Below are 21,526 nucleotides of genomic sequence, written 5' to 3'. Positions count from 1 at the left end.
ACAATTGAGCCCTGCATTACAACAGCAGCTAACTAGGGATGAGTGACAACTCCCTCCTCCTGGAATGGGCCATCACAGACATCATCCCCCGGTTACTAACTTTTACTCCAAGACCATAAAAAATACTTTCAGTAGAATTTCATTATTCCTTAAATATCACTCGTATACACACCTTGCAATGATTGAGTCTCGATAAGCCATGAGCTTTCTGTAGATATCTATAATGGGTAACATGAGGTAAGTACCCTGCAAGGCACATTTGGTGTAGCGAGTTTCTCAGGCCTGAGACCAGAGTGGCTTGAAAAGAACCAAGGAGCCCTTGCCAAGGCATCTCTGTCACAGTGTTGTAAATCATTCTACTCACTGCCATAGTATTCACTGGCATCAGGACATCTCTAGTGCCCCAGGTAGCTCACTCCTTTGGCCCTCTAATCAGTGTTTAATTTGTGCCAGGGCTTGCCAGGGCTGAGCCCTGGCTTCTCTAGGTTTGGCAGTTCATAGCCCTGACACCTCTAGGCTTGGCGCACCAGTTATGAAAGTAAAAAATTTGCTTAAGCCCCAGCCCCTCTGCCATTACAAATTAAGTACTGCCTGGTCACAATCTTCAATCCTTTTCCAGGGTGACCAGAGTCCAACTGAATCCAAACATCTAAACCAATTGGTCTTCTGCCCCTCTTCAGCTACACCAACGTTCCTTCTTCCCAGCAGGACCCCAACTGCCTCCCCATCCCAAGGGCCCCAACAGCTTCTCCCAGGGGTCTCCCTGCTTCTTACAGGCCCGATCTCAGCACCTACTCCCTGAGGGTCCTCTTCAGCCTACCTTCACCAGACTCCTCCCAGACAGAGAGAACTCTCTGTCCCCTCCCTGAGGGCATTCTCTTCTCTTCTCTTCTCTCCCTGTGTAGGCCTCTCTGAGCCTCCCACAGCTGAGGTCACTAATAGTAATTGAGCCACCAGATCAGGATCAGCTGGGCATAGCTGCTGCTCACCTTAGAGGGCTAGCCAACCTGTGATGTGTTCTGGGGAAGGCAGGCCTTAGGACTAGTGAGACTGTGGTAAGAGAAGAGAACACAGCCTTAGCACAAGGACACCCAAGTTACCCAGCAATTTGCCAGGAACCTGACGGTTACATCTAATGGAGTAGATCGCCACTGGTCTTTATCCTTAATCTGGAGCTGCTGCCCACAGACCCCTCCAGCATGCAAAGTTAAGTCTTGATCTGAGCAGAGAGAGATCGGTCCAGCTCTGCAAAGGAATTTAGGTCCCTAACTTCCATTGAGAGCACTGGAAGTCTGGAGCCTTAATAGTTTTGTGGGTCCGGGCCCTAGTCCCATCTCGTCTCTTCATTTCATTCATTCCAGGTAGAAAACACTGGGCGAAGCGTTGTGCGCTGCCCCCTCCATGAGCCACCTGCACCCCCATGTGAAACACAAGCAGGCCCACTGGGTGCCCCCACATTCAGCCCAGATTAGGCCACCCCCACCCTAACCAAACTATTTCCTCCCTTTCACCAGCTGCTGAAGTGTTGTGGTTGAGCCTCCTGAGTTAAACTCCCAAAAATTTCTCACCAAAGGTCCTAGGGTGTGGAACTCCCTGTCACTGGAAATCAGGACAGGGCCCAGCTGTGCAGATACACAATGGCCTGAAATCACCAGAGTGATCTGAGGGTGCAGAAGGAGCCACAAAAATGATTCAAGGACTGGAGGAAATGCCTTATAGTGAGACTTAAGCGAGCTCAATCCATTTAACACATCCAAAAGCAAACAGAGAGGACTTTATTTCAGTGTGTGTCCACTGACCTTCATGGGGAGACATAGTACTAAAGGGCTCTCCAGTCTAGCAGAGAAAGGCATAACCACCACCTACTCAAAGGTAAAGCCAGACCAATTCAAATGAGAAATTAGGGCAGAAATTGTTCACAGCCAGGGTGATTAGTTCTTGGAACCAGCTACCAGCAGTGCAAGTAAGTTGGTACAGTCAGGTACGCCATACCATTATGACATTTATTGACGGTACGCCGTACCTGAAAGGCACATTTTCAAGAATGAATTGTAGAGCCCTGCGCGGATACAATTTTATACCCATGGATGGGGACAGCCACAAATAGAAATCTGTATCCACTGAACCCCAGGGCTCTCCCAGGAACTGCAGCGGTGTAAAGAGCAGAACATGGGGCTGCCGCCCCCAGCCCTGTCCCCCCGTGGGGCTGTTCAGACTGCAGCCAGGAGATGCAGATGCGTGGAAGGGCGAGGGGTGGCCGGTACAGCTGTGGGGGAGGAGCTGCTGATGCTGGCTCCTGGGAGTGGTGGCCCCACATTCTGCTCCTTTCACCGCTGCGGTTCCTGGGAGAGCCCTCAGCTCAGCAGATCATTTTTATCTGCTGATATCCTCATCCTCAGGTGTACGGTTGTATCCATGCAGGGCTCTAGTCAGAGAACTTTTTTGAGGTGGGGGTGGGGAGGGTTGGTACCATACTGGTAAGAGTTAAAATCCACTTGCTCCACTGCCAGCTACCCAGGGGGGTGGTGGATTCTCCAGCTCTTGTATTTGGCTAAAGCATCTCTTCTATGAAGGCATCCAAGTTTCAGGAATTTAGACTAGATGATCTAATAGTCCCTTCTGGCATTAAGACTATGCATCCACTCAGCCCACCTGGCACAGAAACCAGAACAAGAGAAGGGGAGGTGTTTAAGTCCTAATCTTGTCAAAGCTCAGTGTGATCTTCACATGTATTCGTGCTGAATTGCTGTGGGGACAGGCACCTTAGAAAGAGGGGTGGGTCCTGGTATTTAAAGGGCATATGCCTGGCCTCTGATCTTGCCACTACCTTGGTGCCTGTGAATAATTGCAGGCATAATTCAAAGCATTTAAATATCCATCGACCTGACTGCACCCACAACAAGCAGTTCAGAGGAGGGTGTCTATTTGATGTTGTCAGCAGTAAGAAGTAAGCTAAAAAGTTGTTTTACAGTTAAAGTCCAAAGCAGTCTCAGCCCTGTCGCTGGGAACAATCACATATACTTCCCACAAACCAACAGCCATGCATGCTATAGAGAAATGGCACTTAAGAAGTCTGGGCAAGACCGGAGGTGCAGTGTTCAGCTCATTGAAACGGTCCACCATTGGCTTAAAAGAACAACTCCATCGCTAAAGCTAACAGGCCTTCTGCTTTCCATAATCTAGACTTCGCCACAGAGTCCAATACAGACACTCCAGGCTGTTTCTGTTTTAATTATTTCAAAACCCTAACTGGCTGTTTATTTTCAGGGACTATTTTCTGCATTCAACTATTTTAAGAGTCAAAAAAAATTGAAGCCTTTCCTTCATTCTGCTGCTAAAGTTTAATTCACTCTAATTATTTCGTATTACATAGACTAGAATAGTTTCATAATTTCTAGTATATTAAGCACTTAATATGTTGTGTCATTTGAAGTCGCATATTAAATTCAGCAAAGTACATTTTAATGAGAGTTAAGCGGTGTGAAAGTATTAATACCACATAATAGTTCATTTTTGAGCTCAGATATTTGTTAAGTCTTACCACTACATACAACTACAGTATAAACAGGTGACTATGTTTATTCTCCGGTCATATCACTTTCAAGAGGGCCTGTTGTGATGAATGTAGAACGCAGTCCTGTGGAAGAGGTTCGTGAAGGATTCATTGCTGACGGCTGGAAGGTAGAGTTGCTTGAGAAAGCTTAGTTCCAGCCAAGACAATCATGGTGTTTCCGCCTTTTCATTTCTTTCACTCGTGGCCTACTTAGACCAAAAAACCTTCAGGCAGCGAGATCTTAATAAAACGTTAGTATTTAGAACTCTCCATCCACTGATCTCACACTGTGCAAAGGTGGTGAAGGATTCTCATCCACCTTTGATTTTGCAGAGGAGATAAGGGAGGCTCAGAGAGATCTGCTGACTTGCCTTAGGCCAGTGGTAGGAACAGACCCAGTTTCTCCCAGCTCCAGACTCAAATCAGTTAGGCCTCAGCTCATGTCTAAGCTGCCTCCCTATAGCATTAGAGCTCACCTCTCCCCAGGATCAGGGCAGGCTGGTATCCGGGTGGAAGACCGCATCCAAGGACACCTCAGTGCTACAGGAAGTGGTGCTGGTGACTCAGTGGCAGATTTTCCCAGCGCAGTGCTGCTGAGCCAAAGCCCCGGCATGGTGCGAGGGGGCAGTGTGCTGATGCAGGTGCTCTCTGCTGCCAGACACATCAAAAGCCAAGGCTTTCGGCATTCAACATCCCAAAGCACTTTTCATGCCCGAGTACGGGTGTCAGCCCCAGCCTTCTGGCCCAGCTCCAATTCCGTTAATTACATTCTGCCTAGTGGAGGGCCAGTCCGAAGGACAATAGCCAGTGGCTTCCAGGCAAAGCAAGCCCCAGGAGGTCTCAGATGCTCGCTGCCCAGCAAGCCGATCTATCCAGATGCTACAAGGCGGGGGAGGGAGAGAAGAAGGAGGAGATGAAACTCCAGTTGCTCCATCTCTCCCCTCAGGATGAGAGTTCACCTGACTGAGCTCCCTGTCCCCATGCCCGGCCTTTCCCAGTACCAGATTCTGCCCAATTGCTCACCACTTCACTGGAGAGGCAAAGCCCACAGGAATTTCTACAGGCCCAAGGTTGGAGTGACGACGCTGGGTAACCCACACACCTCCTGGGTGTGGTGTTCTGTCCCATCTAGTGGCACCAAGACCGCTTAGAGAGAGATAAGTGAGTCTGCTCTAAAGCTTAGCTAAGAGCCAGTTGGCTTTTAGCTCATGCAGTAGAGGCTCATGCACTAAGCTCCAGAGGTTCCAGGTTCGATCCCACCCACTGATGACAGGGTCTGTCAGCGTCACACCTGCACAGCCCCCAGTGCAAAGCGCCCCAGTGCATAGGGCCACACCTTGAAGGTATGATGCTCCTGCCCCCTCCCCACACCGTTCCTGCTCACAGGAAGAGAAATGCTGGCAGCGAAGTGGGGGAGGGAGTCCCTGAGAATCACATGCTGCAACTTCTCCCTTCAGCACTTAGGCCCTGGAGGGAGGCTCCTTCCAGCATGTGGGGGTCAGAGAAACTTCACACAGGCCCACCCACTGCTTCTAGAAGGCAGGGGAATTGGGGAGGGCCACTGTCACAGGGGCATGAGGGGGCTGCATGTCAAGTGGGCCACCTTCACTGGCCCAGTGCGGCATTGGTACACCCCATCAGACAATCAGCAGGACTCCCTTTTGGATCAAGCAATTACAGTTAGGGGAACAGGGCTCCTGGCAGGGCCCAATAAACATTCTGTCTAGGCTAGAGCCTCCTGGCTGGGGCAAACAATTGCAGCTGGACTTTGAGCCTCTGGGCAGGGTAAAGCCAACAAGTAGTCTGCAATCCCTGGGCAGGGCAAAGCAGACAAACAGACATGGCCCCTGAGCCTCCTGGCTAGGGCAGACAATAGCAGTTGGGGATTCAGACGCTCTAGGTAGGGCAGGGCAAATAATCAGTCTATGGCTGTAGCCCCCCCCAATAGCCACATCTAGTGGCAAGTTCCATGGGGGGGTGTTAAGGGAAACCCTGGCCCACCCTACTCCACCAGGTTCTAACCCAGGACCCTATGAAGCCAGGAAATTCCCAGTTAAGCGTTCAAGAATCAGCTTCTGATACATTTCCTGGGTCACTTCCTACCACACAGCTCATCTTGGGCATCTCCTCGGCTGGTAGCAGCTCAGCATCCCACTCAGTGTCTCCGGGATCACCTGGTCATCCGCAGCATGGTCCATCTCTGCCGGTGCCTTTGCAACACATCCTTCCTCCTCCTCAGCCAGCCCAGACTGGCCTGGGCTGCCTCCTTTTACCTGTCCCTTCCACCTGGAGCATGAGCAGCAGGGCTGAGGGGGCGTGGTCTCCTGGGCCCACAGGGATTGGTCAGGCCCCATTGGCCGAGTGTGGGGTTAGCACACCCTGTAAGAGGCACCAACAACTACCTGCAGTTTCATCTCACGCTCACTGCAGCGTTCACGGGGCCACTGCCCAAAGTGCCTGGACTACGGGCCAGAGCAGGGCTACCACCACAGTGCGCCAGCCAGGAATGAGCCAGCCTCATTGCATTTCACACAGACACGGTGGCTTCACGGACGCAAGATACCTGACCATCAATGCCTGCTGCTGCCCTGCCCCCCCAAAAACGCAGCTGTTCACACTGCTGGGTTCTCCACACCCACCCCCCAAGCCGTGGAAGCAGAAAAGGCCTCCTTGGTGGGGAAGGGTGGGTTCACCGACAGCTTCTGAGCAAATGGCTTAAATAATGGTATTGTCCGAATGCCGAACAAAACTATCCGTAGTACACCAGCAGCATCGGGGCTGGCGAGTACTTGGATGGGAAACCCACTCAGAGAGGAACTGGTGATGGAGTCATTAGCTGGAAGTTGGGGCGTTTCCCTGCAGGTCACTAAAGCACAACATTGCCAGCCCCAGCATTCAGAAATCATGACTCAGCCCCCGCCGCCCGCCGCCCCCCGCCCCCCAGAACCTCAGAACTTTAAAAAAATAATACGTTTGGGGTTCTTTTTCTTTCCCTTCTGGTTTTTGCGCTTTTCAGCCTCACTCCGGTTACATTTGCAAGTTTCCCTCCACAACCACAAGGGCGAGAAACTTTTTTTTTTTTTTAACGAAAGCTGAGATTCTTATCCAGTCACTGGACTCCTAGAACCGGAGCTTGAAGTAAAGCATCACGATTTTGCCTTTTTATTTAAATCATATTTTGCCAGCTATTACAACACCTTACAAATGCGAAACCCATTTTGAAGGCTTCCAAAGTGCTTCGCAAATCAGGAGGTTCTTTAAAAGCCACTGAAATGTTGCCACCTCTCAGGTGGAGTGCAATAGCTTGTTCAGAGCAAGCCCACGGTAACATTGCAAACCATTAAACCAGGGAGATGAAGCATGCATGCCAGATGGTATTAAGCTAAAATTCCAGGGGCAATCTAGGTAGGCAGGACATAATTTCCAAGCTGAACTTGCATGAGGAGTCTTGAGCTAACACCTCTACTCCTGTGAAAACCGTCATGGGCTCTTTGACCATCAGAAGTGATCAAGGTCTCTGGTTTACAGCACGTCTGAAAGCTGGTACCTGTAACAGCGCATTGTTCCCAATACCAGGCTGAGGCAATGGTTCACCGCTAAGAAGAAAGAGTGCCACCTTTCTGTGTGTTACTTACACACACACACACACACACACACACACACATCTCTACATTATGGGGCTGATTCTCCGGTGTCTTTTACCCTGTGTGCTCATCTCCACCTGTGCGCAGTGTATATAAACTACTACCTAGTCACCCTTTCAAGCTCCTCAGAGGAGCCGTGATATGAAAGCTTTGGTGCATTTTATTCCCAGAGCAATGTCTACCTGTCCCCCTTCTTACAAGGGCAAAGAATCCTTTCAAATACTTCAGGCCTGATTCTCTGTTGCCCTTACCTTGAGCCTGGCGTCACCTACCCCTGTGACAAATGAGTGTAAAAGGCGACCAGGTAAGATCAAGTGTTTGCACAGAGGTAAATGAATACACACGGTACAAGGCAATGGAGAGTCTGGTCCTGACACTGCAGTTTACCTGGCCAAAGCAGTTCCCTTTGATATACTGCTCCTTCTTTTGCTGACCCAAGAAATTTTGAAACAGCAACTGCGTCTCCTTCAACCTTCATAATCTCCCATATATAATGGAGACTCTGGATTTTACCTGGCTATTCGGGAGCCAATGAGAAAGCACAGCCTAGAGGTCACAACCGTGTATTTCCATAGATGGGCACTTAATTTGGGATTGCATCCCTGCAGCATTATTGTGGTGCTTCCAGTTAATTTGTACCTCTACTTGAAGGTAAAGTAAAGGGAAATAGGCTTTATGGAGGCTGGAATAGAAGTCCATTTGGCCATCTGCTGCTCAACCTCATGGCAATTCAGCAGCAACTCCAAAGTTGCCAAACGTTAACTGCCAGGTGTGTCTGCCAAGGAGCAAGGTGCCACGATGGGGGGGGCACGGTGGTCACCTGGGGCCTATGAAAAGAGAGACAATGAGCTGGAGGAGTATAGGTTGGCAGAAATGAAGCCTATGAGCCACACAATTGCTTTTAAAACTGTCATTTAATTGTAGGGCTATGGAGATATTGATGGCCCCAAAAGACAAAATGAAGACATGTTTATCACATAACACATCACTCTTTAGCATATAAAATAACACATTTAATATAATGAAGAGAATGGTTAGTATATAAAAATGCAGTATGATTTTAAATGGATGGTATCACATGTCATTTGGGTTGAAATGTGCCTCTGTTATGTGCACTGATGTCATCACACCAGTAGTGGGACAAACCTGAAAACTCTGGGGTTGGAATTAAAGTGTTTTTGGCTTACAGTGAAATTTAATTTGAAATGCAAATAGTCACTGGCGGCAAATCTGGCACTTTTTTGCCTTCAACCAAAACTGTGCTCTTTGGAAACGTTGTAGGGCTGGTAACAGCTCATTCAAAACCCTGCCTAGTCTCCCCTTCTCCAGAAGAAATATTCTGGCACCTGCATTTTGACATGCCAACGTTGTTTTCTTCCACAATACTAAGACGACTGCAATAGTTGTAAGGTGCAGCCTTGAAATGAGTCTGAGCTTCTTTTGCAGTCAAGCCTTTCTCCCAAAGAAGAGGTAAGGCTAATTGCTCTTGTGTATAATAAAAATGGACTAAAGAAGTCGTATGCAACTGGTTTTCCCAGCAACTTTGAATGCCTTGAAATTTGTAGTCTGGGGGTGACAGGACTAGAATTACCTGCCGTTCCTATTTAGCGTCGCACGGTGGCAGCCTTAGGATAAGAAATATATTTATGAACTCCAGTAGGCTCGGGTGGTTGGGGGGGGGGGTTGTTAATAACACCATATTTCCCCTATTAATGTTTCATTTAATTTAATTAGCATCTGAGAAACTAATTAAAATAGATACCAGCTCCCCACAATCAGCAATAAATTGTATCATTATCAATAATTGTGCGCAGAGCAATCATTCAGCTATTCACGCTGGTTTTTAACACGCATGCCACTGCGCCAAGCCGGGCGAGCTCCAGAAGGCGTGTGGCCGCCGGTTCGCGGCCAGGCCTCGCCGACGGTTCCGCTCAAACGCCTCTCGTCGCCATCAGGTGCGCGGCTCTTGCTTCAAGTAACGGGGCCCGGGCAAGAAATCCCAAAGCTGGGGCCAGGGGCTTTCCACCGCTCGGCTCTTTGGCTGAATCAATGAACCCCCAGTCGCGCCCCGATGGAGCAGCGACTCTGGGGGGCAGCGGCCCAGGTCAGCTCCTGCCCCCCCACCCCCCCCGGGCAGGGCCACTTTAAAGCGATCTGAGCCAGGCAGACCTGGGAGCGGGGGTTTCAGAAGATAAACTGGGGGCGGGGGGGGGGGGAGACAGAGAGATCTTATTTGGAACAAGAAACTGACCAAACAAATGCTGCGTATGGCTCCCAGGGTAACAGCCTGGACCTTTTCACAGAGCAATTTCAGGGCGAATTCGGCATCTATTTACCGATGGATACACCATATATACAAACCCAGTTAGTAAGTAACCTACAGCCCTGTTGTTCAGGGACGGGGAGGCGCAACTGTAACCCCCAAGATCTGAGCAGCTGATGAAAGGATGCTGGGGTGTCCCACTGAACAAATTCCGCTCCCTCCCTGGCAGCCCGGCCACGTGCAGGGGTGTCCGGGCCTCGCCAAAAGATTGGCAGCTTGGCCTGGAGATCAGCTGACCAGAGGACCCCCTGCCTGTCATGTTACCCCCCCCCCCGGTTGCTTCTATTTAATGTGGCAATGCTGCCCACTGGCTAGGCCAGGAAAGCCTCCCGCATCCTGCCTGGGGCAGGCCAGGGGGCGCCCCCCCCCCCAGTGGAGTCCGCCGTCCCTCCTTCATCTGCAGCTGTTTCTGGCTCGGTGCATCCCGGGCTGAACGCAGGTATTCGGGGCGAAGGGGTGCGCCAGCCACTCAGCACCGGAGTCCCCTGGGTGACACCAGCCTAGAAATGCGCCTTAGTGAGTTCCCGGGCGGCTCCACAGAGGAGGAAACTTTGCAAAGAAACGCTTCACCCCCCCGCCCCCATTTACCTCTCCCACCCCCCATGCCCCTTGCAGCGGAACGCTCGGGCCAGGTGAGGCCCGCGACACCCCCAGCTGGCCCATGCGGAGAGAAAGAGGCTCAGGGCCGCTCTGTCTGTCCTCCGGGTCTCGCTCCGATTCGGGGAGGGGGGCTGGGAAGGTGCGAGCAGGTGGCAAACGCTGGGCGTTGTTTGGGCCTTTGCACCAAGGGCGGGAGATGCCCCAGCTCCGGGCTGGGAGCGGGCCAAGGAGCCAGCCAACTCCCAGGCAGTCTCGGGCCAGGGTCGGGGGGGCTCTAGGAAGCCCGCAAGAGGGCCGGCTCCTGGCCCCCTGGCAGCAGCAGCGGGTCCCGGCCAGAGGAAATGGGGCCTGAACAGCTGATCTCGCCTCCAGCCTCTGCTTTGCGCGGCTGGCTCTGGGGATGGGGGAGCGGCGGCGGTAATGAACCAAAACCGGGGCGCGCCAGAGGCTGCCCGGCTGACTGCCGGGGAGATGGCCCCGGGCTCCTAAGCTGCTGCCGGGACTCCTGCATGTCCCTTCGCCGTCCCCAGCCGGCTGGGGCCGATACCGCGCCTCGGCTCCTCCGGCTGCAGCTGGGGCGGTCAGGCCCTGGGGGCTAATTGAATAAGAGCCTCCTGGTCCCCTGGGGGAAGAGCCTTTGCCCCCTGCCCAGGCGGGGGGAGAGAACCAGAGATGGGGGAGGCGGCAGAGGGAGGGGCTGGGTATTTCCCTGGTGCTCTCTCGCTGGGAAGCAGGACGGCCCCCCTCCCAGCCCTGGCTAGCCCGGCAGAGGGGGAGGCAGGGCCGGGTCTCTAGGATTCTGCTCGGAACTGGATTGTGGACACCCTGCTCCGGGCATTGCCCTGGGCCTCCCCCGGTCATCTCTGTTTGGCCCTTTCCCCCGTTTTCGCCAGTAAGGGCCGCTACCCGTGCTTGGACGCCGGCCTGAGCTCATTCGGAGTCAGCTCGAGCCAGTCCCTTTCACACTTCGATTGAGCCGAATCGCTTCGAACACAGTTCGGTACCCGACTTCCTCGTCTCCAGGCTGGCCAATAACTCAGCCGCCACCCCGCTGTGCTTAAAGGGGGCTTTTATTAAAGAACAAAAATCGCGTACAGAGGTTTCTCCCCCCACAACAGGGGGGAGGAGTTTTTTATTAATTATTATTATTATTTCTCCTTTCCTTGTGTGTACCGTGAGTCGCAAACCGCCCGATAAAGTGCTGTGACATCCATCATTTACAAGGGATCGTCGAGGGGAAATAAATATACATCATAAATCAATAAAAATTCAACAAATACTGGACCAAGAGAAATCACAGTACATTTATATCCATTGCACATAGCCACTGTTCCCAGTCTAGACGAGGGTTTCAAGAAGTGGACAGACAGGTAGGCATGGAGCGGGGCAGACAGTGAGCAAGGAGAAAGTCTCTGGCAGAATTCCTGGGATCGATTCGATTCACAGCGGACCTCGTCTGTGGGCGTTTTGTTTTGCTAATTCGCTTTTGGTCCGTTTACACCTTGGCGGTCAGCTGCCCGGATTCCCAGACTTTATGAGCTGCATTTACACTCCTAGAAACCCTGAGCCCGAGAGCTCCACACAGTCCTTTATTTACACGTGTCTCCTTAGAAATGGCTTGTGGCTGCGTTTTCCCTTTCGCGGCGCAAGGGGCTGCCGGCTATTTACACTCCGAAATCGCATGGCTTTGGCGGGGAGGGCGGGGGGGCTCATTGGGGCAGCAGGGGCGGCTTGAAGGAGCAGTTCCCCGTGCAGTGGCGAGGCGTGAGCATTTTGCAGGAGAAGTGGTGGAGCGCGTCGTGGGCCTCTGCAAAGGGACAGACACAAAGCAAACTCGTTACTCCTTGTCCCCCGCACGCGTTCACACCGGGCTCGGTTCGGATCCCCATCGCCCGGGGGGAAGCAGCTAGGCTTCCCCTGACAGCCGTACAATCTAATGTGCATCCTTCTTCAAGGACAATGGTTTGAGGCGATTTCCAGATCTGCCGCCCCCCTGCACACCTGGTTCAACATTTCCCCCTTTTACCGACACGCGTTGGTTTCCCCGTTTGGTTTCAACCCCAAGTGGCCTGCGTTTTATTTCGCATTCGTGTACCCCTTCCCCGCCCCCCCCCCCCCGCGGAAAATGATTTTCCAGGTGGGCATTTCCCCATCTCCTCCCCTGCTTTGGAGAGATACCTTTTAACTTCTGCTGGATGGCGTAGCGAGCTTTCCTCTCCTGGTCCAGTTCGTTACACAAGGTATCTGGGAAGAGGGGGGAAACGGATCAGAGATGTGATGCCTTCAGAGTGAAGGGCATAAATCATCACACAACACAGCCACTTCGAGGTTGAATGAAGCCAGGCTCTGGAGTTCGGGGTTTAAAACCAAACCAACCAAGGAGCGCGCTGGCTTAGGGTCGCAGTCTGGCATTGGAAAGCAACGGCTGAGAATTGCGCTTTAAGGCAGATGGATACAGTCAAAATTCAAGCAAACTTAGGCATTACTTCCCAGGTAATTTTACGCCTCGGTTTTTAATTTAGAAGCCCTGGAAATTGCTGCGATAAGAAGTTCAATCACTCCTGTGTAATGATGCCTCCGAGCCGTGTGCTGGGCTGGCTGGCAATTCGGGGGCTAATCAGAGTATACAGAAGGATATTCAATAAAAAAAATAATTGTTAAATTACCTCCCATTTACATGTAAATGACTGAGCTCACAGGGCAAGCGCCCTACCAGGGCGTCTACGCGCAGGCTCTCACCGGAGTCGGGCCTTACCTCTGACAATTTGTAGCTGCTGAACCATTTCTTCCCTGTACGCCAGCTCCCTCTTCATCTGATCCTGAAAATTATCTGTGCGGATGGCAGGCAGCCGTCAGGGAGAACGGTAACGCAGCTCTCCCCCCTCGGCCCGAGCATGCATCTAGTGGGGAGGTGTAAAGCAGGCCTGCGGGTGGGAGGCAGCTCCTACCTTTTCGGATGGGGCTTGCTCAAAATAGTGCGAAGCCACAAGGCCCCAGTGGGGCAGGTTAATGTGGATTTTAAGTCATTTTAAAAACTGGAGTCGTTGATGCGTGAAACGTGGGGGGGGCGGGGGGAGCGGGTACCTTTTAGACTTTGGAATTCCCGTTCTAATTTCTTCCTAAGATCCACTTGCCCCAGGAGCAGTTTTTGCAACTCGCCTGCGGAAAGAGAAAGAGAACACGCACTTCCCATATGGAGAGACATCGGCGCCTGCTTTAATCGCATCACATTAATCACAGGAGTTAATCACTCCCGGGGGGGGAAATACCTACAGCCAACAGAAAATTATAAACGGGGCGCTCTGCCTGGGAACGAAAGGCACCTGAAATCGGTGGGGTCCATCCTAAGGGACGGGGCTGGGAGCTGCGTCCGTTTTAAGGAGCCCACAAGCACCCTCGAAGACCGGAGGATAAAACCCTGGGACGCTTTCTGTGATAGGAGAGAGGTTGCAAGAACGGCGGGTCGGTGGTTTTAAGGCCAATCTGAATTCATCATCGAGTCATGAATCATTCCTCGGGATTTCCGATCGCCCGCGTTCGGAACAGTTCAGCTCTTCGCGCGGAATCAGGGGGACGCGCCAAACCCCTGCCCATTAAGGACCATGCAAATCACCCCCCTTCCTTCAGCTTCCTCACGGATTTATGGAAAGTGACAACGGAAGGTGGAGGTGAAGTGACTCTCTCAGGCAGCAGCCTGGCCCCCTTTCACGGTTTCTCTGAATGCTGACGGGGTTAGTTACAGTTTGGGACCCCTGGCCAGGCCTCGACAGCTCTCCAGCCAGCCAAAAGAGAAACGAGCCCTTCTCGGAGAGTTTGTGCCCCTTTATTGGCAGACAGGCCACCATCGCTGCGCGCTTGTCTCTACCCGGCCTGTTTCAACGCGCCCCGCATCTCTGCTAGGGGCGCGATTCGATCCGCTTCCACTCCGTTCCAGATTAGGATTCGGTCCTTTGGACAGGACGGAGGAGTAGATCCCATTTACCCAAATCTCTCTAGCTCACTATCCATCTGCCTCGCTTGTTCAAAACCCAACAGGGAGAGGAAATGGCGTACGAAGCCCACTGTGCACTTGGGTTGCTCTGGTAGCATTTCCCCGCCTCAGGAGTTTCACACACACTTCTTGGGGCCGCGCCACTCTGCGGCAGGGATGGCATCGTTTCTCCTGGCGAGAAGGCAAGAGCCTGCGCTCTCCAAACCCTTCTGGGTGGATCCCGCCTTCCAAGGTCTTTGTGTAAGAACTTAAAATCGGCTACTTGTCCCAATCCAGTTCCTTGGATTGCAGGGCCCATTACATACCAAGAACTGAAACTCCAAGTAAAGCCCCAGAGATTCCTCCCCCACCACACACGCACCCGGTCGGGACCTGAGGTTACCGAGCTGACAAAACAGATTGTGGGAGGACGCAGCTGAGAAGCTAATGGAAAAATCCCCCTGCCCCAGGGTCACCAGAGCCCCGGAACCTCACCTCTTGCCAGATTTTCAATGTCTTTTTCAACTAGTTGGGTCCCCATAAAGTCAATGCTGAGACCTTCCTCACCTGCAGTGCAGAACATGCATAGCGTTAGATTGCGTCTAGAGGAGACCTGAGGGGCAGAGAGACAGTGAGAAGCAAGCACTGGTTTGCGTTCATCTCTGGTACTGGCGCGAGGGACTGTGTCGCTCGTGCAAGAGCCAGACTGTCCATAAACAGTGCCCCGGCCCGGGCCAGGAAGTTTACTAACCAGCTGTGAAAGACACAACCGCTAAGTCTTCTAGTCGTTGGGCTGGAGATCAGCGAGTCCTGTCCGCATTAAACACAGTTTGACTGTAAGCTCCTTGGAGCAGCGACCTTATCTTGCTAACTGCGGCACCCCTCAAACCAGTGGAGTATTAAACAATGAAAGTGGGGTGGGGGTTAAAGCTAAAACCGGATCCTACTTCTCATGTGTGTAAGTGACAAAACCCTGAAAGGGAAAAAATCAAGGCCATAGCAACCTAGGAAAAGTGACTTGTAATTCACTGAGTTATTTAAATATTTATTTGCCTAAAGCTGTAGGGGACAGCTTTTTACTGGTGATTTAAACGAGCTCCTTTCAGGGGAGAACAAGTCCTGTCAAAAATATCTATTATTTCGGCGGAAGATAAGGAGCGCAGGAGTTGTGATTTATTGGTCCTTTGCACGCACTCCGGTTTCCACCGCAGTTTTGCGTCTGAAAGGTCACAGACCGGGTTACAAAACAAAAGCCTCCTTTGGAGCAGAAGGGCAATCCTGTGCCTGCCGCTTACCTCTGTCGGTATTTACAGGACTTGGATGCGAGACATTCCTTTGGTCTTGATAGGATTTGCTGGTCTCTAAATCCTCTGCTGTCGAGTGATTGTCGTCTTTATCTTGCTCTTAAAGTTAATAAACCGATTTTCAACCATAAGCAAAGAAAGTATTATCCTAATATATCCTTAATTACATAATTAAGGACAAAGCCCCTATTAAAGCCTTCTAATCCTAATCGCTTTGCAAGTGGACAGGAGCTTGCTCTCCTGGAGGTTTACTGAAAGGTGCCTTCAAGCTCCCCTAGAGCGCACACGCGCTCCTAAACCGGAGGGACCAAGAGAGAGGTTGAACCGCGTTGAAAATAGAGTCAAAAATCACAGGCTTCTCCGTTACAAATTCAGCAGCTGCTTCGAAGTTTTCGCTACCAAACCTTTTGCAAGCGGTGACTCCACCAGATACAGGGAGAGGAAAATACTTGCCTTTGAAGAGCAATTTACACCCAGCAAACACATGCCCCTAAATAAATCCGACTTAAAAAAAAAAAAGCAGTCACCCGAAATGACACCCGAGGTTTGGATTATTTGCACGAAAGACCTTCCCTGAAAACAGCTAAATTTGTTTGAAGGTCCTGCCAAAAATGGAAATGACATGTAAAGATTCATATAGTCTATTAGCAGGCTTGGAATAAGAATTATTCCAAAGGAGGTGGTGATGGGGGGGGGGTGAGTGTTGTCTCTCTTTTCTCTCCCCCTCCCCCGTTTAAAATTTCAAGCCACCGGAGACAATGGCTAGCAAAGAGGGCAATTTTACCATTTGCCTCGGGGTTGCAAAGGTAAGTGGCTGCGGGCCCCAGTGAAGCAGCGTTCTTCAGAGCCTGCAGATGGTCTTCTCTTTCCTGGGTGTAGACCTTCAAAATAAAGGGAAAAATTAAACGGAATTAGTTGGGCTGGGGGGGGGGGTGGTCACACCAGCGAGGATCCCCAGACGCCCCGGAGTTCGGGGCACTTACTGCTGCGGGGGGTTGCCAGAGAGTGACTTCCCCGCGGCAGAAGGCGACGATCGTTTTATTAAGCGTAATTATTAGCGCTCCGGAGAAAATTACCCCCATTAAAATCCAACCGCAGAGTACAAGAGCTTTTCAAAGCCTGGAGCCCCCACAGACCCAGCAGACACCTAATTTTAGGCAATTTCCCCCCTAAGCATGAAAGCAATCCTTCTAATCAGGTTAATTAGCTGTGGTTTAATGCGGCTGCATGTAAATTTACAGGTGCGCCGAATAACCCCTTTTAAAATAATAACTGGGGGGGGGGGGAGGGCTGAATCAAATCCTCCCCCCCCCAGATGCGCCGTGGCATTCATAGCGTGCGGGGTTGAATGTCCTGCCGGCTGCGGACAGTGCCCGTCCCCTGCCAGCTCCCCCCAGAGTCAGGCACGGCTCCTGTGTCTCGGCTAAAGCCACGCAGGCCCCTGGCGATCGGAGCCGTCTCCGCTTCCTCCCACGTCTGTCCCCCTCCCCAGGGCCGGGTCTCCATCACCTGCCCCGACACGGCGTGCTCCCGCCTGCACCGCGGCCAGGCCTGGCCTCTCCCGGGGGCTGGGCCTTGCACCCACGCCCGGGGCTCCAGGGCCCCGTGGGCCCAGCGCCCGAGCTCGGGAAGGGCCCGGCTTGGAGCTGGGTGCCCGGCGGAGCCTCCCACCTCGAAGCCGGCCCTGCTGCCGCTCCTCTGCGGGCTCCCCTCGGGCGGCGGCCGGTTCCCTTCCTCCGGCCCCTGCTCCCCGGCTGGCTCCTCGGCCAGAGCCGGCGGCGGCGGCGGCTCCTCCGCCCTGGGCAGCAGCTGCGGCTCCTCCGCCGCCGCCGCCGCCTCCTCCTCGTCCTCCTCGTCCTCGGGGAAGCGGTTGGACTCCACGTCCACCTCGGGCTCGTCGGCCGTGTCGGCGCCGGGCGAGAGGGAGCGGTAGCTGGAGCTGCCCTCGCTGAGGAAGTCCGGGGACAGGTAGCCGGCCGCGCCCCGGCCCGCCCCGCCGTAGGCCTCCCGGGTGCCGTACAGCTTGGCGATGCTCTCCGCGTCCTTCACCACGGGGCGGAAGGCGGAGAGGTAGCTGCCCTTGCGGGGCAGGGGCAGCGGGGGCAGCAGCGCCTCGTCCCCGGACCGCTCCTCCTCGGCGGCCGCCCTGGAGAGGGCGCTGGAGCAGCGCTCGCCGTCCGCCCCGGAGCCCTCCTGCGGGGTGGCGCTGCTGCGCCCGCTGCCCGACGGCTCCGAGCCCTCCAGCTCGCTGTGGCGGCCGCCCAGGCCCGGGGGGTCGGCGGCGGCCGCGGCGGCGGCGGCGGCGGCCGCCACCACCACCGCGGTGGCGGCCGCTTTGGCCTGGCTCTGGGCCGGGTAGGGCGGCACGGGCAGGCTGCCGGCGGCCGGCCAGAACATGGGGAAGGGCGGGTAGACGCCGCCGTCCTTGCCCGCCCCGGCCTGGTGCGGCGGCGGCGGCGGCTGCTGCTGCTGGGGTTGGTGGGGGTGCGGGTGGCCCCAGAACATGCCCGGCGGCAGGGCGCCCCCCTTGCCGGGCTCGCCCCCGCCGGCTCCGCCGAGCGAGTCCTCCTGCTTCTTGGGGCAGAGCCCGAAGGCGGCGGCCGGGAAGCCGTAGGGGTGCGGGAAGAGCGGCGGCGGCAGCTTCTGCAGCATGCCGAAGCCTTTGCTGGGCACCGGGATGACCGGGTAGCTGCGCACCGCGCCGGCCCCGCCGTGCGCCCCGGCCAGGCTCAGCGCGCCGCGCTCCCCGGGCGCCTCCTCTCCGCTGCAGCGGAGGCTCTTGTGCGCCGGGGCCAGCTCGGCTCCGCCGGGCGGCGGCGGGTGCAGGGCGGCCTTGGCGGCCGGGGAGGCGCCGGCGGCGGCGGCGGCGGCCGCCCCGTGCAGGGAGAAGGTCCGCTTGCGGGTGCCGCCGTTGAACATGGCCTTGACATCCTCCCAGGCGTGGCTCAGCTCGTCCGTGGCCGTCTTGTCGCCCAGCTTGAGGTGGCGGCGCCAGGAGTTGAAGTTGGCGGCGTCGGGCTGCGTGTACTTGGCGTCCGGCGTGCGGTGGGAGTGGAAGATGAACTTGTTGGGCGAGAAATACATGCTGCAGTAGCCGCACTTGATGCACTTGGCCCGGGAGCTGTTGTAGCGGGCCGGGATGAAGCTGCCCCGCGAGCCCCAGGCGCACTCGTGCACCACGTCGAAGGCGAAGTTCTCCGGCAGCTTGGGCGGCTTGTGCTCGCCCAGGAAGGACTTGCAGAGCCGCTCCGCCTCCCGCTTGGTGATCATGCCGCAGCGCCGGGAGGAGATGGGCATGGCCCCGGCCCGCCGCAGGATCTCCAGCTGCACCGGGGTGCACTGCACGCAGGTGATGCCCAGCGCCACCCGCCGGTTGTGGATCTCATTGTAGCTGTAATTCTTGAGCAGGGTGTTGGAGATCTGCGCCAGGCACAGGCGCTCCTGCCCGTCGATGACCAGGGACACTATGGGCACGCCGTACAGGGAGGTCTCACCCACTTGGTTGGGCTTGAGGGGATTGGAGCCCGAGTAGGGCTGCAGCTCTTGCTTTGAATTCGGGGAGGAGCTTGCGTCTCTCCCCGTTCCCATCTGACTGGCAATCGCCTCCATCCCCCCCAGAACAATCCTGCAACACAAAAACACAACAAAAGGCAGAGATTAGCCACGCACCCCCGCGGCAAACCGAACCCTTACTCCTGGGGGAAAGCAGCCAGCCAGGAAGCCAGGCAAACTCCAGCGGCCAACCCTGCCCGGGCACCGTGTGGCCTTTTGTGTCGCAGCCGATCTTCCCCTACCCGGTAAAATTGTCTTAGCAGCCGCACTGCATCCGTCTCTACACCGCGGCAGGGGCATTGCACAGGCAGAAAATCCCCTGGGCGCTGGATGGTACAAGGAGACGTTTGGAGAGGCTGCCGCTATTCTTTGTGGCTTGAAAGGTTTTGCTGTGTGTTAAGTAAGACCTGTTCCCCCTTATCCTCCCTCCCCCGGTCACCTATTATTCCAGGATCTGTCTGCCGTTCCAGACCCATGCAGACCTGAGAAGGAGGGCCAAAATGTCATTTTAAATCTACCACAATTACTGCATTCCGTGGGCACACGCAGAGGAAGAGAATCTCGAATATAAAATATTAACGATCGACACAATGCACCTCTGTGTGTCGCAAAGGAATCGCTCGGGGTATTTAGTTACAAATGAAAATAGCACAGCCAGAAATGAAAACACAAACCGACCCCGTTTGTTGTCAGATTTCGCCTTTGGATCGCAAGCCTGCCTGGTCACTTGGCCATTTCTGAGCAGAAGTGGGGGGCATTAAACGCAACAGCCCGACATCCCTTCGTGAAGCATTTGGGATTTTTTGGGGGAGGGGGGTTCCCCTCTTTCCCTCTATTTTTAATCTCCCACGTTTCAGACGCTCGGTTTCTCACTCTAACCTATTCCCTGTTTGTTTGTTTGTTTGTGTTAAATAGCACCTAGGCTAGGTAAGTGCTGGAGGAAAGGAAAACAGACTTTAATGAGCGCTGCGTGCAATTGTATTTACACATTAGAGAAGCTACTCAGTAAATAACTAGCTAACCTGACTGCTCCACTTTAGATAACCGTGAGGGGATTTACACAAACCGCGGTTTTAAATAAACTCACTGTCTTTCTTAGCCTCCCAGTAATCCTGCGGTGACACTGGGCCACATGCATTTAATCAAAACCACTGCGCTCATGCTTTAAAGGGTTCCCATTTGTCAGCCCGAAAGAGTACCCCAAAACGAGAGAAGATTCAGGAAATGCTCTGCGGCCGAAAGCTGTCGGGTTTCCTCAGCGACTTTGGGCCCCGTGTTATTTTTAAATGCGCTGGACCAACAATTCTACTTGAAACGAGTTGAGCATGCACGGAAATTCTCCCTTGTCGAATGCCATTGCAGGGGATTAGGAGCGAGGAAGATTACTGACCTGCCCCATAAGGCTCCCAACTCGCCCAGAGAGCAGAAGGAATCGTGAGCCAAGCAAATTAGCTTATCTAAAAGGGATCGCCGCATTAAGCAGCTTTCATTGTAATTACACAAAATAGCTGGAGTAGTGTCCTCCTCGAGATCAGACTAAAACTTCACCCCACCTCTGTCTAAACGCTGCCATGTTCCAGACAAAGGGGCTTCACTGTCTTGGCTGCAGCCAAAATATTCCTAGCTGGGATCCAATATTGGGAACACGTATTTATTTAGATTTATGGGGGGGGGTGATTTTTTGTTTATTTTTAAGTGACTAATTCAGGACAGCAAGTTATTCACCCCTCACACCAGCACTCACATCCCAACGCCTAATTGGACGTGAAACAGGCAGAATGTGGCCGAATGTCATGGAATTAAAAGGAATTACTTTGAGATCAACAGAAACGAAGGAGGCGCCAGCCAGGGAAGGAGCAGAGAGGCAGGCGGCAGACGGGAAAGCCCGAAATGTCGCTGAGCCACGTATTGTTTCAACGACTCCCAGGGTCTGCTTGGATTTTCGGGTGTCGGGTTCGAAGCAGGGTTGCAAAATAAATTCAAGGAAAGCCATGGAGTGCGGGCGCAGGTTTGCAGGGAGGGGAAGGGCTTACCTTGTGCGGAGCAATCCCTGGAGCGACGGGCAAGGTCGGAAGCAGTTGTCAGAATAGCCCAGCGCCCCAAAACCAATCCACCCGCAGCTCGCTAGGTTCCGTTCTTGCCAGGCTGCAGCGGCATCCACAACCCAATGAAGCTGCGGAGTTTCATGGGAGCGCCCGGGCTCCTGCCCTCCGCCCGTGTCCTCCCGCGCGGAGATGCAACAAGAAAAGTGACCACATGGCAGGTCCAAGGGAGGATCCTGATCCTTAGCTGAAGACGCTGCACATTGATCCAGTGACAGCTAAAATAATAGGAAGGCACACCCACTTAGCACCCGCGTATTTACATTAACTGCCTTCGGGACCCGGGCGCGCGTCAATCACGGTTGCGCTCCAGTCAATCAAAACGCAGCCCGGGCTGCTTTAAGAGCTGGGGGGGGGACACAAAAATTGCTGGGGGGAGGAGAAAGGGGGGAGGAAAGGAAAAGCGCTTAGAAAAATCCACGCGATCTGGCAAAGGTAAGCGCTTGGATTTGTCCACCTTTCACCTGCCGCGGGGCCA

The 21,526-nt window shown here is 53.9% G+C and overlaps 1 protein-coding gene across 2 annotated transcripts; it reads right to left on the bottom strand.

Annotated features, from left to right (window-relative positions):
- Positions 1 to 11,216: 11,216 nt before the first annotated feature.
- Positions 11,217 to 21,149, bottom strand: SKOR1 (SKI family transcriptional corepressor 1). Of its 2 annotated transcripts, XM_073304442.1 has the most exons (9): positions 20,980 to 21,149; positions 17,066 to 19,019; positions 16,179 to 16,275; positions 15,386 to 15,493; positions 14,586 to 14,657; positions 13,205 to 13,279; positions 12,876 to 12,950; positions 12,299 to 12,364; positions 11,217 to 11,927 (listed from the first exon to the last, which is right to left on the bottom strand). In XM_073304442.1, exons 2-9 carry the CDS (start codon positions 19,001 to 19,003, stop codon positions 11,830 to 11,832), a joined length of 2,529 nt encoding a protein of 842 aa, XP_073160543.1. In that variant the 5' UTR covers positions 19,004 to 19,019; positions 20,980 to 21,149; the 3' UTR covers positions 11,217 to 11,829. The 2 variants fall into 2 exon arrangements, with proteins under 2 accessions (XP_073160543.1, XP_073160542.1); XM_073304441.1 differs by lacking the exon at positions 14,586 to 14,657 and having other exon boundaries at positions 20,980 to 21,055.
- Between the last annotated feature and the right edge of the window lie 377 nt (positions 21,150 to 21,526).

The sequence above is a fragment of the Lepidochelys kempii genome, chromosome 10 (assembly GCF_965140285.1).
Source record: "Lepidochelys kempii isolate rLepKem1 chromosome 10, rLepKem1.hap1, whole genome shotgun sequence".
In the NCBI taxonomy this organism is placed as follows: Eukaryota; Metazoa; Chordata; order Testudines; family Cheloniidae; genus Lepidochelys; species Lepidochelys kempii.
Note: the sequence above shows the minus strand (reverse complement) of the source record. Positions and strands in the feature narration are given on the sequence as shown.

What these genes read in the sequence shown, in the direction of transcription:
- SKOR1 (XM_073304442.1), bottom strand. Translation starts at nt 19,003, where the DNA reads ATGGAGGCGATTGCCAGTCAGATGGGAACGGGGAGAGACGCAAGCTCC. An exon ending in GGAATTCCAAAGTCTAAAAG is followed by an intron (nt 12,951 to 13,204) that starts GTACCCGCTCCC and finishes CCATCCGCACAG; the next exon opens with ATAATTTTCAGGATCAGATG. An exon ending in GCAGCTACAAATTGTCAGAG is followed by an intron (nt 12,365 to 12,875) that starts GTAAGGCCCGAC and finishes CCCTCTTCCCAG; the next exon opens with ATACCTTGTGTAACGAACTG.